Here is a 15,283-nt window from a genome sequence, read left to right on the forward strand (position 1 = left end):
GGCCACGTGCCTTTGCTCAAATCACCCACCCACTCCACTGCATGCCGCTGGGTTGTTTAATGCTACATACACTCCTCCCCAGGCCTATGTGCTGCAGATCTGGAGCTTGTTGTTGTTGTTTTTTAATTTTTTTTTTTTTAACGTTTATTTATTTTTGAGACAGAGAGAGACAGAGCATGAACGGGGGAGGCGCAGAGAGAGAGGGAGACACAGAATCAGAAGCAGGCTCCAGGCTCTGAGCCGTCAGCCCAGAGCCTGACGCGGGGCTCGAACTCACGGACCGTGAGATCGTGTCCTGAGCTGAAGTCGGACGCTTAACCGACTGAGCCACCCAGGCGCCCCAGAAGCTTGTTTTAAATACAGCACAGTCTACAGCAGAGACAGGCTGCAAATCAGATTTCTGAATCCACCCTACACCTACCAAATCAGAACAATCAGTACAAATCAGTACAGCTCAAAGAGCTGTACTTTTAACAGACACTTCTGGATATTCTGATGCAGGTGTATTCCTTGGACCACACTTTGAGAAACACTGCTCTAGGAGACAGTCTGGATATTTTAACAGGATACTAACAGGAGAGGATTGTTCAGCTAGAAGAAAAACACTTGAAGAAATGGCCAGAGTAGGAAAGTATGTTCAGGAAATAGAAAACAGCCCATTTGGCAGGGAATTAGAAATATATACATGGCAAAAGGCTGCAAACATTAAGAGTTTCTAGAAAAATCAGGCCATTAAAGGTTTATACATGTGTAACAAATGTTTAATCAATAACCCAGAAAGAACTAAAAATAATAGACAAATTACAAAGAACAGAATGGATTAGAAATACAAGACATTTAATTTACCAAGAGACTGAATTTTTAAAAATACATTCCGTGTTCCACAGAATGGCTAGTTTTATGGGAAAAGAAAAGGACAAAGGCAAATATACTGGGGCAGGGGAGAAGGAAGAGGCCATACCTCTCTATAAATCTAAATCTAAATCTAAATCTCTATAATCTAAATCTCTATAATTTATGCACTATTCAGATATGTTATGTTCCTTTGTGTAATTTCCCCCCTATTTCTCTCACCTTTCCACGCTAGTAGGGAGGAAACAGGATTTTCTCCAACATTTCCTCTCCCTAACAAACTGCCATTGTTCATACACTGAAAGAGATTTGAATGGATTTCCCTGTTTTTCTAAAACTAGGCCAAAACAGCATATTACTTAATGTAAGGTTCCTGTGACCAGGGCCTAACAACTGTTTGGGTCCTCTTCAGCACACGGTGTGACAGTGATGGTCGTGACATGACTGCACATGACATCTTTGTGGCTAAGACCCTTCAAATACAAAATGAGAGGGCTGGATCACACAACCTCTTGAGGTTGCACCTAGCTTTAGAACTATCTTCTAGGAACATGAGATCTCCCTGTTCTCTGAAACAAAACCAGTTTTTACGCAATTTAGAATAGTTCTATCAGACTTACATCCTTAGTCACACAAACTGAAGCTCCCCAAGGGCTCTAATGTTCATAACTGAATGCTAGATGCTGTATTAGATTTCATAGGACAAAGAATATAGGTAGTTTCATTGGGAAGCAGGCATTCTAAATGTACCTCTAACCAGAAACCACTTTTTGGCATTGAGAAAACCAGTTCACATGGTTTTATTTCCAGGCTGCAGTTCAATTCGGAAACAATTCGGAATTTTTGCCTTACTGTAAAACACTGAAGCACTTAAGAATTGCATGTGGGGGAAGGAGTTTGTAGGTAAGCATGAAAGATCCTTCCCACACTGTATGCCCTGGGAGGACAGGGAAACTAGGTCTGTCTTGCTTCACTGTTCAAACTGTCCAAGCCTAGATGGGGCCTGACACATAGTAATCAGAGACTACTTAGATTTGCAATTGATCTGATGAACAACATCCATGAGTACTGCCTCCAAGCACCTTTAAACCTCATATGCTTTCATCGTCACACCTTTCCTTTTCAAAATTAAGGTGGTTTTGTTACAAAAAGTAAGGACAATTTTATAGGTTCAACCATCAGAGACCTTCCTCTACATGGGATAGCATGTACAGCAACCTTAGGAGGGAGGGGGGTGTTTCACACTATTCTTCAGCACTACCACAAGAAATGAAGGGAAAGGTTTCCCTGGCCTAGAAGGAAAATGAATGGAAAACAGACATCTTCTTTCTTCCCGAGAAAAACGACTTCCACATCACAGATGTGGGCAAATTAACTTGCGACTTATATTCACACTCATAAACAACATGTTATGACATAGGTTTCTGGCTAGGACAAATTATCCCCAAATAACTAATTAACAAAGTATTCTTTACTTCAGATTAAAATGGTATTACACATACATATGAACTCCTACAAAAGCCTTCTCTCAATCATATATTTTTGTTTCTATAATACACAACAGAAATAATTATTTGCACTTAAAAATAAAGAAGCCAAAAACGGTACAGAGAATTTCAAACCTATTTTCTACCTACTTGCACCAGGAATGAGCAAGCCAGTTGAGACCTTCTAGCTGATAATCACGAAGCTCCAGATTCTCCCCTCCTAAATATGCTGGCTGTTTCTTTAAAGCCACAAATCGTGGTCTCTGCTTCAAGGCCTGAAAAACAAAAAAATTCACAAAGCCCACGTCTGAAAAAGACTTTCTTCCTGTTCCCATGTTAAAATGCTATCTATGGGGCGCCTGGGTGGCGCAGTCGGTTAAGCGTCCGACTTCAGCCAGGTCACGATCTCGTGGTCCGTGAGTTCGAGCCCCGCGTCAGGCTCTGGACTGATGGCTCGGAGCCTGGAGCCTGTTTCCGATTCTGTGTCTCCCTCTCTCTCTGCCCCTCCCCCGTTCATGCTCTGTCTCTCTCTGTCCCAAAAATAAATAAAAAACGTTGAAAAAAAAAAATAAAAAAAAAATGCTATCTATGATTTATGTGCTCTGAACTAAAGCACCGAAGTTTAAATTTCACATCTGAATCACCAACCTCACCTACCCCACCGCACCCACACCTCCTTTCATTGAGGTCTGTACTCCCAAAGCCAGATGTATCCTGAAATAGTCTTTGGTTAACGTGCTCCTGTCCTGAAGTCAGTCTGTGAACATCCTTACACAGCACTAATTTTACATCATCTCTATCATATGGCAGGGAGTGCTCCATTTTCATCTTTATAATCTCATTCTAAACAGTACAAAACAAGACCACTGGGAAAGTCTGTATATGCCAAACACAGCAGAAGGTCACCATGAGAACATCTGCAAATTCCAAAATGCCAACCCCCTGACCTTGAACCCCCCCAAGTGTGTGAGTTTGGTTTTCTAAAGGAAAGGATGTGAAGAACATCAGTCTAGTAAGGTCATGTCTCTATGCTTTGCACAGCACAAAATGTGGATTCTGTGACTAAATCCATTTGGGAAACAATGTAACACAAGTTACATAAATTTCATTACTGTAACTTTTCAAAGTCTAAAACGCTTGTCCATATTGTGAATTTACAGAAAAACTTCATTTAGGAATGCTTCCCAAAGTTCTTTGGCCACAAAGTCTTTTCATAGTGAGCATTTCTCTGAAAATTAGGGCTCTATGGAATCAGCACCCTAGTACATGATGTATCGCCCTAACAGTGTACTTGGTTAAGGTGATTACTGACCATCTCACCTCTCCTCTGTGAGCACCCAGCAGTGAACAGAATCTGAATCCTCACACTCAGCCACCGAGCCCCACGTCCACTTCTGCCACGGCTCCCCCAGAGCTTCCTCCCCTCCAATCCTTGCATCCCACAGTGACTTCCCTTGTCCGCACACTGTGGTTCCCTCACGGACTTCCAGGGCATGTTTCTGGCTGGACCTTCTGGCTTTCGTAACTACACACTGCCATTACATGAAGTTTTCCGAATACAACACTGTTTCCATCATGCTGCTCTCTCTCAGGCAGGTAGGCGTGTCCATACCCACCAGATAAAGCCAGCGTTACCCTCCAAGGTATTCAAGACACGCACACTCGGACCTAAGTGCACTTGCCAATAACACCTTCCTCTCTTCCAGCCCCAAGACCATCTTTCTCCTGATGCCTTTCAGGGGAGGGCAATAACCTGGGCCCCCTTCCATCTGTCTATCCAGCACCAACCCATTCTTCAAGAACCAGGGCAATTCAAGCAGTGCAATCTCTTTAACCCTTAAAACCTCCTCATGGACTACTGGAGCTCAGTGACTCCTGCCTCTGTACTTCTCTGACCACAGTTCGTTTTTACACTCACTGCCCCCTCAAATACACACTTCATTCCACAGATGGAGGTCTGGTGCCATGAACTGGAGGTCAACTCCTCAGAGACAGAGCCCATGTCTTACACAGACTTCTTCTGCCAAGGACCCAAGCACACCATTTTACATGTGGAATGAATTCCAAAAAAGGGAAAGGATTTATGCAAACAATCAAGCAAATAAAAAGCCTATATGTTTGGTTTCTAACTTAGAATTCAGAGCTTCTCCCCTTTCCCATCACATTTCTTTATTTTATTTAAGTTTATTTATTTTGAGAGAGAGAGAGAATGTATGAGCTGGGGTGATTGAGGGGCAGAGACAGGGAGAGAGAGAAAATCCCAAATAGGCTCCATGCTATCAGTGCGGAGCCTGACACAGGGCTTGGACTCACAAACCATGAGATCATGACCTGAGCTGAAATCAGATGCTCAACCAACTGAACCACCAGTCGCTCAACCATCAGTCACTCAACCGACTGAATCACCCAGGCGCCCCACCATACAATGTCACGTCTCTTGAAAGTGCTTAAATTCTTTCAAATATTCTGCACAATATCTCTAATTAGACAGATCCAGTTCCGTGAATTTTAAGATTAAAGAGGTCAGCGAAGCCATTATACAATTCATCTTCTTCTGTTTTAATATTTTCCTTTGATGTCAAGGTTAATTCATCTTTCACATCAAAATGGGAATTATCATTTACTTTTGTACATTTTCTCTTCCCAATATCTATGTGATCAACCCTTCCCACCAATACATCTTTCCCCCGAAAAACCAAAAGCCAGCCATCACCACACCTTGCATTCTCTCGTCGGGATGGTTTTTGAGTTGTTCCGACTATGGAAGCTGTCAATACAGCTCTGGAACTTCTTTCCAATCAAGGCTTCATCTTCCCAGCTGCACTCTGAATAGGGCAGTCCCATCCATTTGCATAGATATTCAGGTTCATTTGAAGGTGCCGGCTTCCGACTGTGAGCTGTTTGGTATACAAAAATTAGTAGATTAGCAACTGTCAATCAAAGAAGGGGAGTGTCACTGTTTTACACATAACCATTGAAACACCAAGTGGCAAAACTAAATACACTGCAAAACCTGAACTGCTCTTAGATGCTCACTAACATTTTGTTAACCAAATCTTTTGCTTACCTGGAAAATCTGACTGACCCAATGTAGATTTGCTTGTCTTCACGGCTACACAAAAGGAAAATACGACAGAAAAGTTATCACTATAATCAAGGAAAGAATGACATTTTAGGTCCTATGAATAAGAATACAAATATACTCTATAATCTGACATCATTTAAAAAAAAAAAAAGGAATACCTGTCTTGCTCTCACAGCCCTGAGTAGCTACAACCCCATTTATGTTCCCCTTTACAACAAAACTCCCCAGGAGAGTTGTTTTTACTCACGGTGTCCCCCTCATTCTCTCTTGAAGCCACCCCAATCAGGCCTCATCCCCACCACTCCACAGATCCTGAACCAGCCCAAGTTCAAGGATCAAGTCTCAGTCCTCCTTCCCCCCAGAGCATCATGCTCTCAGCCCCCCTCCTCTCTCACCAGACTTTATTTCTCTTCTCCTGTGGCTTCTCTGTAACTTCCAAAACCTGGAATGCTCTCAAACTTCCTAGTCTCACGAGGTATACTATTTCTGATAATCTCAGTAAATCTTAGGCTTTAAATACTATCTACATACTGATAAATTCCCAAATATAAATCTCCAGCGCAGACTGAGAGTTCTAAACTCCAAGCTCACATATGCTACATACAACCTTCACGATACTCCCCAATTAGTCAACCAAGAAGAATAGCAAACTTACAAATATCAAACCCAGCTCTTGATTTCCACTCCAAGCCAGTTCTTCCCTTAGCCTTTCCATTTCAGTAAATGGTACCTCTGTTCTCCTATTTGCCTGGGTCATAAGTCTTGGCATCGTACTTGACACCGCCTTCTCTCATCTCCCATGTCCAAATTTACCAGCAAATCTTGTTAACTCTTCCTTCAAAATCAATCTAGATAGTCGTGTATTCTCTTGCCTTTTTTCCCCTACATCTATTCTCTACAAGTAAATCTACAAAATGCATTTTTAAATTTACAATACCCCAAAACCAAAAGCCATTATTTGCAGAGCTCAAACACTGCTAAAATAAGTTTCCATGTGCTCACCGATTATTCTTTCGACTATCTGATACTGTTTGTTCAACTCTGAGGCCAGCTCTTGTTGGCAGTTGAAATATTCCACATCTTCAGGAGAGACTTTTCCTAACCTAGACAGAAGAAAAGAAAAATACATTCCAATTAGATTTGGGAGATCCATACAAATCTATCAAAGCAAAGTCTAAGAAGAGCAAAGGAAACTGAGCCTTTACTTCCATCTGTCCCTTTAGCAATCCTTTACTAGTAATTAAGCCAGAGATTTTATAAAAAACATACACTTTTAGGAAACCTTAGACTCATAAAACATACCAGTTGTTCCTTCTTTATAAAGAAACCTAAAAATAATTACTTTGTGTAATAAATTCCAATATCTGAACAGAACAGGACCATAAAACTGTCTTCCAGATTTAAAAGGAAACATGCCTTTTTCATATAGGTATGTGCTTTGGGAGAGATTAAATGTAGCTTTTACACAAAGCTAGTTATTCTTTGGACTAAAATTCTATAGAAGGACAATACTGGCAAGCTGAAATGAACTATTACTGTACTTCTGAGGATTTTAAATTTGTAATTGCTTTACAACCGACCCCATTCTTAGGGATACCTAAAGGAAAAGTAAGTGATTTACTGAAGAAGCACATCGTGCACAGTAGTAAAATGGGAATTAGAACCCATCTGGCCCTATTTCTAATACAAAATAACCTGATCACATTACACTGGCAGGTGTGTCTTCAGGTTTGAACCTGATCCCTCTAATTAGTCAGTTTAGGTCTGTGGGTGCTATAGGCCCCACATATTTCTCACATGCAACTTAACCACCTTCAAAGTTGTAAGTAAATTAAACTAAAAACAATGGTCTATCAGAGCTTCAGGAGTTCATCTGTTTCAGTCACATCATTTCTGCAAATTGTGAAAACCGAGATTAGTGGTAAGTGTACTGTAACCCAGACAGTTCTGGAATATTAACTCCTGACATCTAAGCCACCCCAGCGTAATAATAGGAAAATGACAGGGTGCCTAAGACTTAGCTCTGGATTTGGGCTGCCAGAGCTCCAATCCTGGGACCTCCCGGAAAAGTTGCCTTGTGCCTCACTCTCCCTATCCACAAGATGTGTACAATGGTACAAATCTCATGGGCTTATCATGAGGATAAAAAACACTGGGTGTGCAAAATGCTCCATAAGCTACTTATTATTATTATCAAACTCTGCAAAATTGGTGGCCGTATACAAAAACACACACACACATATATATATATATGGTGTCTTCAGGTCACAATTTTATAAAATGGAATTGTGACCAGCTCTGTGTTCAGATAATTAAGGCAAAATCTGAGTTCCTAGACAGCTATGTGCTCCACACATTCTTTAAAAACCTTTCTTCCCTCAAGGCTGCAAATATACCATTGCTTGAAAAATGTACCATTGCTTGATTTCATCCTCTTTCTTCTTGAAGTTCTCTAATTTTTTTAGACCTTTCACTTTCTGCTGTTGTAAGGATTCTTCACTCTCCCATGTGCTGTGGATGTAAGACCAACCCTTCCACTTGATGAGGTACTGGACTTCACCCTCATCCTTTTCAGTGTCAAAGTCGCCACTTGGGTCTCCATTAGCTTCAATCGCATATACAGTAGTAGAAGCTCCCGTAGCTGCAAAAGGATTCAGGTAAACATTTAAAAGTATATTAAATCAGACCTTGAAAAGGCTTCCTGAGTACACATTCAGCTAAAGAATCTTTTTTTGGATGAAGCATCAAAATCCTGTTGACTGAAAAATAAGCAGAAATTCACAAACAATACAGGATGAACAAGATTCATAATTTCAAATATTGTCAAAACGCAAACCCAATTTCTACACTTTAAAATGTTTTCCAAAATATGTTGGTGAAATCAAACAAATCCTTGTGTCTAAACACAAGAGAAATGGAAGAGCAACATCCTTCTGGTTTGGTCCCTACTAACTCAGAAAACAAATCTGTCTCTCCAAGAATACTAAGAAATAGGGGCACCTGGGTGGCTCAGTCAGTTGAGTGTCCAACTTTGACTCAGGCCATGATCTCATGGCTCATGAGTTCAAACCCCATGTCGGGCTCTGTGCTAACAGCTCAGAGCCTGGAGCCTACATCGGATTCTGTGTCTCCCTCTCTCTCTGTTCCTCCCCTGCTCGCATTCTGTCTCTGTCTCTCAAAAATGAATAAACATTAAAAAAAAAAAAAGAAGAAGAAGAAAGAAAGAAAGACCCCCCCCCCCACCATCCCACACCAATTACCCATCCACCCAAAGTTCTGTGTTAACTCTTAACCAAAAGTGAGGCTGGATGGAAACAAAAAAGAAAAAAGAATTAAGCAGTATTTTGATATTTTCTATATGGAAAGGTTAAAAAAACTAAGTTATAAGACACCTCAAGTTAGATGTAAAAAAATCTTAATTCCCTATCACCCAGGAGATTCAGAAACACCTAATTAAAGGTAAATTTGTTTCAGGTTTATAAACCAGAATATCTGCGACATCACTGCTTTTTAAGCTATAAACACATCTTAAGTTTCAAGTCTCAAAGACATATTGGACACATCCCTACATCCTCTGCTAATGAAACATGACATTATGCCAGAACAACTTCCACATTTCACGACCACTGTGAGCATGGACTGAAATTCTTCATTTGAGAGCTGAAATACAGAAGATTTGGGCCTGAGTAGGTAAGACATAATTTGCTCCCCACAGAGACATACCTCCTTTCTTTCCCAGCCTTGAGTCTAAGACCTTCTCAATAGTTTCACTGTTGTCCTGCTGTTCATCGGCTCCTTCTCCAGTCATTTCGATGAGGTCGTCAGAGTCGGTCTCAAAGTCATCATCTTCCTTATAGCTGCGTGAGAAATGGTGCTGGATAAATGAGAGACTACCTTTCCAGAATTAAAGACCAAATACAACGACGTTCAAGAACCATATCCTTTTGGCTCCAGCATGTTGTTTTAAGATCAGCCACAGATAAAGTGGGCTCAAAGTACCTGTTTTCTCCTACTTAAGTATTAATGCATGTTCATGGAGAACTGTAGGAAGGCTTACAGTTCAAAATAAAAACAGACTACTGTTTGTAGGGATTTGTGTAAGCAAGATAGAGAAAACTACAAGGACATGCCTATGCTTTTGTTTTTCAACAGGAGGTTACTATGTAAACAAGGAAACTACAAAGAAAACATACTGAATGAAAAAACAGCTACTGTTTCATTAAGCAAAAAGGAAACACTATTTCTAAGATGAAATGTTTCAACCCCGTATTTTGTCTGATAACAAGAATATGAAATTTAAGTATCCTCAAACTGTTGAAAACTTCAACAAACATACTTCCTGGTAATGAAATATCAAAACGTAACCTTTCACAATGTAACCTTTCACCGGGGAGTCACACAAGAGAAAAACACAATCCTGGATGTACAAGAGCTGCAGGAGGAAAATGTACACTTTGGCATATTCAGCACATTGTCCAAGCTTTGGAATCATTAACTAGACACACTGGACAGGTTAATATCTCCAGGACTTAGTTTCACTATCTCTCAGTAGACCAAAAGAAACCTGTGTATCCTCTGAAAGAAAATGAAATATCCTTGGACTCATATAAAGTAAAATACTGATGTCTGCATGTATCTGTTCCTTTATTTCATTTTCTATTAATGCTCCATATCCTATTAGTAAGCTTAATAAAATTACACCCAAATATCAGTACATAAAGTGATCCTCAGAAGAATCTGTCTGATTGAAAGAGCAATTTAGAAGTGAGAATATAATCCAAACATCTTTCCTTAAAAAGTGTGACAGTTATCACTGACTAACCCACCTCAATAGAACATCAACTTGAAGTGCTTTTCTTTACAGGAATGAAGGCCAGAAATGAACCACTGCTATTCCTTCCATATTCCCACTGGCCAACATCATTCTTTTTTGCAAGAACAATGGTCGGATTTCTAAACACAACCTCAGGACACGGGTCATTATTTTTGCCTATCAAAATCCAAAATTTTGCAAAATCCTGGTGGCACCTGGGTGGCTCAGTCAGTTGAGCATCGGACTCTTGGTTTTGGCTCAGGCCATGATCTCAGTTTGTGGGTATGAGCTCCACAATGGGCTCCACACTTACGGCACAGAGCCTGCCTGGGCTTCTGTCTCTCTGCCCCCTCCCCCGCCACCACCAACTCATGCTCTCAAGTGTGTGCACACGAGCACTCTCTCTCTCTCTCTGTGTGTCAAAATAAACTTAAAGAAAAAAAATGCAAAATGGTGGACTCACCTGAACCAAGTTCTACCCAACTATCACCCTCACACTAATGAAACACTTCTGGGGCACAACCTACCTAACATTTTTAGCTGCTCTGCGACGAGTCTGCCTTTTAGGAGCTTCATCATCTTCATCATCGTCATCAGAAGAATCTTGCCTTTTTCTCTTTCCACGCTGAGTCTTAGGTTGCTTTTTAACACGAGGTTTGGGCACTGTTCTAAAATGAGAAGAGAAAAATTGGCAAAGTTTTTATTCTATCACTTGGTGTCTATTTCAAATCTATAATTTCCCAGAGCCACAATACATATATAGGATTAACCTGGGGAATGTCAGAAATGTATATTCCTGGGTCCCATTTGCTAAGATTCTAATCAACTAGAAATCTGCATTTTCAACACAAAAGTAATTGTAATACTGATAATCCTCAAACACATATAGGAGATTCAAGTGAATTCTGAGGCAATGGTTCTCAACTATTCCTCAGGGTTGATATAAAAATATACATGCAACATGTTACTGATGGTACTTCTTTGGCAGACAACTTGGAAATATCTATCAAACTTAAAAATGTCAACATTTTTCATTTCTGGGAGTTGATCTTACAGATATACACTGATACAGGCACAATAAGGTATTCACTGTAGTATTATTTGCAATTAACAAAAGACTAGGAAAACTCTAAATCTTCATCAACTTGGAATCAGTTCACTCAACAGAATAACTAGGTAGGCATTAAAAAAACAAAAAACAAAAAACTTTTCCATGTACTGATATGAAAAGATTTCCAAGATAACTAAAGAAAAATGCAGGGGTGCCTGGGTGGCTCAGTCAGTTAAGCATCCAACTTTGGCTCAGGTCATGATCTCACGGTTTGTGAGTTCGAGCCCCGCATCGGGCTCTGTGCTAACAGCTCAGACCCTGGAGCTTGCTTCAGATTCTGTGTCTCCCCCTCTCTACCCCTCCCCTGCTCACATTCTGTGTCTGTCTCTCAATAATAAATAAATGTTAAAAAATATATATACATATTTTAAATGCAGAACAAGATGCATGAAATGCTATCTGCATAAAAGGAGCAAAAGACAAAAAATAACTACACGCATATTTGTGTGTGTGACATGTACAAAATATATCTGGAAGACTACCTGAGAAACCACACCCTGCCACACAGACTAAGGAGATGGCCACCCAAGGGAACTCACACACAGCCAGGACTGAGAACTACAGCCTCGGCACTCCCGTAAGGAAATCCCGAAATACTCTACCAGTGGTAAAAAGGTGAAAACAGGAGAAAGAGACAGATGGAAACTCACAATCTTATCTGTTTCTCTCACACCTTCCATAAGCAACACTACAGAGAGATGATCAGGGATTCAATAAATGACAGGTAAACTCCAGAAGAAAAAGCTGAAGTGGCTTTCCAGTCCTGTGACCAAACTAAGTTGACAAATTTCCCTGCCAGCGTGGTGGGCCAGTGTAGTGTCCTAACTCAGAGGTAGGCAAATGTTGGCTGCAAAAGTCCAGAGCACAAATACTGTTGGCTTTCCCAGACAAGACGCAAAATTGAGGCCACTATGCGGGCACTTACTTAACAAGAAAAAATAAATTTTCACGTAATTTTTACTGACAAAACTCAAAATGAAATAATAATCACAGGATTTATGGGATACACATCTAATGATAAGAACTGAATTCTTTTTGAAGGGATAACATTTCACTGAACTGAGGTTCAAATTTAGTGTTGCCTATCATCAAACTATAAATGTTTATCTCTAAATGCTATACCTAGCTCACAGGCCATCCAGAAATAGGTGATTGAGTGGGATGTGGCCCAAAGGCCACAGCCTGTCAACCCCCATCCTAAGCAATACTGCAAGGAGGAAAATTCCCCTGAGATCTCTGCCTCCTGCCCTCCTTCCCCCAACATGAGTACCTTACATTGCCAGCCAGCTAATGAAATTACCAAAGTTTCAGGGCACCTGGGTGGCTCAGATCACTTAAGCATCCAACTCTTGATTTTGTCTCAGGTCATGGTCTCATGGTTTGTGAGATCAAGCCCCACATCAGGCTCTGTGCTGACAGCACGGAGCCTGCTTGGAATTCTCTCTCTCCCTCTTTCTCTGCCCATCGCCCCACCTCTCAAAACAAATACACATTTTTTTTTTTTAATTACCAAAGTTCCCTGCGACCTCGGCCTACTTCTTTCCCTGCACAATCAGATTCTCTGCTTAATGTCAGATTCCAAGAACAAGGTAAGAAACAGTGAAGCATGCTTTCAACCAAACAGTGTTTTAAACTTAGGAATTAGTTCTTCCCCCAAAAAGCCTGCATACTACTCCAATACACAGGGAGCTTTTTTTAAAAGCAGAAGATACGTTCACCCCTCGTAACTAGTAAGTCGGGGAGTAAGAAACAGAAGCTTCGCTCTACACGACACACCATGCAAGCACCCACAGCCAAATGTAAGCATCCTCATCACCTAATCACTTGCTAACGAGGAAGCCTAGCAAGAAGTGAGCCCGAGACTTCCAAAGCCCCGAATCACAGCACACCGTAGGCCATCATTCTACCACTGTACCATCCTTCTCAAACTAACACAAACTAAGCTCCACCAGAAGCAGAGATGTTCAAGCAAACACTGCACCTTCTGGGGACAGGTCTTCTGGCTTTCACTTTTTTCTGCTCTGGTTCGCTCTCTGCACTGGTGCCTTGTTCCTGTTCATCTTCTGAGGGCTCCCGTTTCCATTTTTCTCTGTGATCAAAAGCAAAGCAAAATGATTTTTTTCTAAATGAACTCCTCAGGATTGTTTAGCTTGAAGAATCTGACAAAACCAATTTCAACAGGATTCTCCAAAAGGCAGAACATGTATATTTTAGGTATTAGGCTAAAAAAGGTTTATTCTAGCTCTATTTAAACTCTGGCTATGTTCCTTCCTAGACTGTGTAATATCTATGCCTATTTTTTCTCTGGTGACAAAAATAAATGAAAATGGAAATGAAGAAAGTATTTTTTAAACTATTCTGGAAAAAAAAAGCTGTTAAATCTCTTCTACTCTATTTTTATTTACCACTACCATTGAACAGATTGAAGTCGTAATATATACTAGACCAGTGGTTCTCAAATGTAAGATGATCAGAACCACCTGAAGAACTTGTTGAAACAAATTTCTGGATGAGTGCCACAGTTTCTGATTTAGCAGGTCTAATATGAAGCCTAAAAATGTTTATCTTAACAAATTCACAGATGATGTGAATCTTTATAAATTCTAATACTGGTTAGAAACTTCTTTTAAAACTGCTATAATACTAGACATGCTAACATCTTTAAAATATATTCGATAAAAGTCCCTAAAATTATTTTTCAGTGATAAACCTACCACTTACTAAATAATCTATTCAGCCAAAGATGTAGTTCTTAATAATTATTAGATACAGTAGGTGTTCCTTTGCTCCTTGAGATCTTAGAAGGCTTTAAAGAGCCGTACCTTATAGCTCTCTCCTACCACCCCAAAGAGTTTTTGAGGTTTAAAGACCAAACGTGGGACTTAGCTCATTTCTAGGGAAGAAGGAGAGAACACATAATAGTCACTGAGCATGAAATATCTAGGGAAAAAAAACAACCTCACAGGCAAGTATCTGAGGTTTTATAAAACAACTACCACTGTGCCTCTGGGTCTATGCATAGGAAATAAGATTATGCTGAAGACAACTGTCACAGAATCAAAGTCAAGTCAATACTCTTCATGGGAGAATAGGTCAAAGGAATAGCAGGAGCTTACTGCAAGAAGGTGGCTTATCTACAGATTCCTAAGAATCTTCCTAAAAAGTCCAGGAACCACCCTACTTTAGGAAGCATGAAAAGGCAGTACAGCACTTTTATGTACATTACTCAAGTTCTACTAGCACTGTTGGTTTCATATCAGTTTCCCTTAGAGTAAGTGACTGCTTCTAGGAGGCAGGGCCACTTCATTTTTGTACCAGAGTTCAGCACAAAGGCAAGCAAATGGAGCTACTTCTTTGTTGAGGAAAGAAATAATTAAAGAATGAACCGTATCAGCCTAACAAACAGGTAGGGTACTTTTCTTTTGGACACAGACTGTTAAGACACTAAGGCCTATTAATATTGCATAATATCCTTGCAGGTCCCTTTTTAAACAAAGAATTCCTTATATCTAAACTCTAGGCATGTTAGTCCCCCTCCCTAGAACCTAGCACAACAAATGTTTGCTAAGGAACCAAACGAATAGACGGGGACGGCCAGGAAGGAAGAAAGAAGATGTCTCCAGGCACTAGAAGACTGGCACATGAGACTGCAGTCTCCTTTGGGAGAACAGTTTGGCTCTCAGAAGGGACACACATAGTCAAACTGGAGAGAAGTGGTTTCACAGTTAACAAGCTTGAAAGAACATGAACAATTAAGATGTGAGGGAGAGCAGATCAGATGAGAAAGATGCACAAATATTAGTTGTAATTTACGGAACTCCACAGGAATTAAGAATCTAAATCAGGGCACTTAATGAGGTCCACTTCTATGACTTTATGGAACTAAGGTGGCAGTAAACTGACAGAATCAGTGTTGAGGCTAGAGTCCTCCAGTT

The 15,283-nt window shown here is 40.4% G+C and overlaps 1 protein-coding gene across 5 annotated transcripts in view; it reads right to left on the minus strand.

The window, feature by feature from the left end:
• The window catches only part of CHD2 (chromodomain helicase DNA binding protein 2), a 122,989-nt gene that overhangs the window by 74,561 nt on the left and 33,145 nt on the right, over positions 1 to 15,283 (minus strand). For 4 of the 5 annotated variants that reach the window (XM_086711475.1, XM_086711474.1, XM_086711473.1 and 1 more), the window contains 8 exons: positions 13,330 to 13,437; positions 10,765 to 10,905; positions 9,148 to 9,281; positions 7,840 to 8,065; positions 6,427 to 6,527; positions 5,407 to 5,451; positions 5,058 to 5,236; positions 2,490 to 2,614 (listed from right to left, as the gene is read on the minus strand). In XM_086711475.1, coding sequence (XP_086567601.1) covers positions 2,490 to 2,614; positions 5,058 to 5,236; positions 5,407 to 5,451; positions 6,427 to 6,527; positions 7,840 to 8,065; positions 9,148 to 9,281; positions 10,765 to 10,905; positions 13,330 to 13,437 — 1,059 coding nt within the window. The remainder of the gene's footprint in view (positions 1 to 2,489; positions 2,615 to 5,057; positions 5,237 to 5,406; positions 5,452 to 6,426; positions 6,528 to 7,839; positions 8,066 to 9,147; positions 9,282 to 10,764; positions 10,906 to 13,329; positions 13,438 to 15,283) is intronic. The other variant, XM_086711476.1, reaches the window with a different exon arrangement.

Source organism: Puma concolor, chromosome B3 (assembly GCF_028749965.1).
Source record: "Puma concolor isolate L17-30 chromosome B3, mPumCon1.1.hap2, whole genome shotgun sequence".
Classification (NCBI taxonomy): Eukaryota; Metazoa; Chordata; class Mammalia; order Carnivora; family Felidae; genus Puma; species Puma concolor.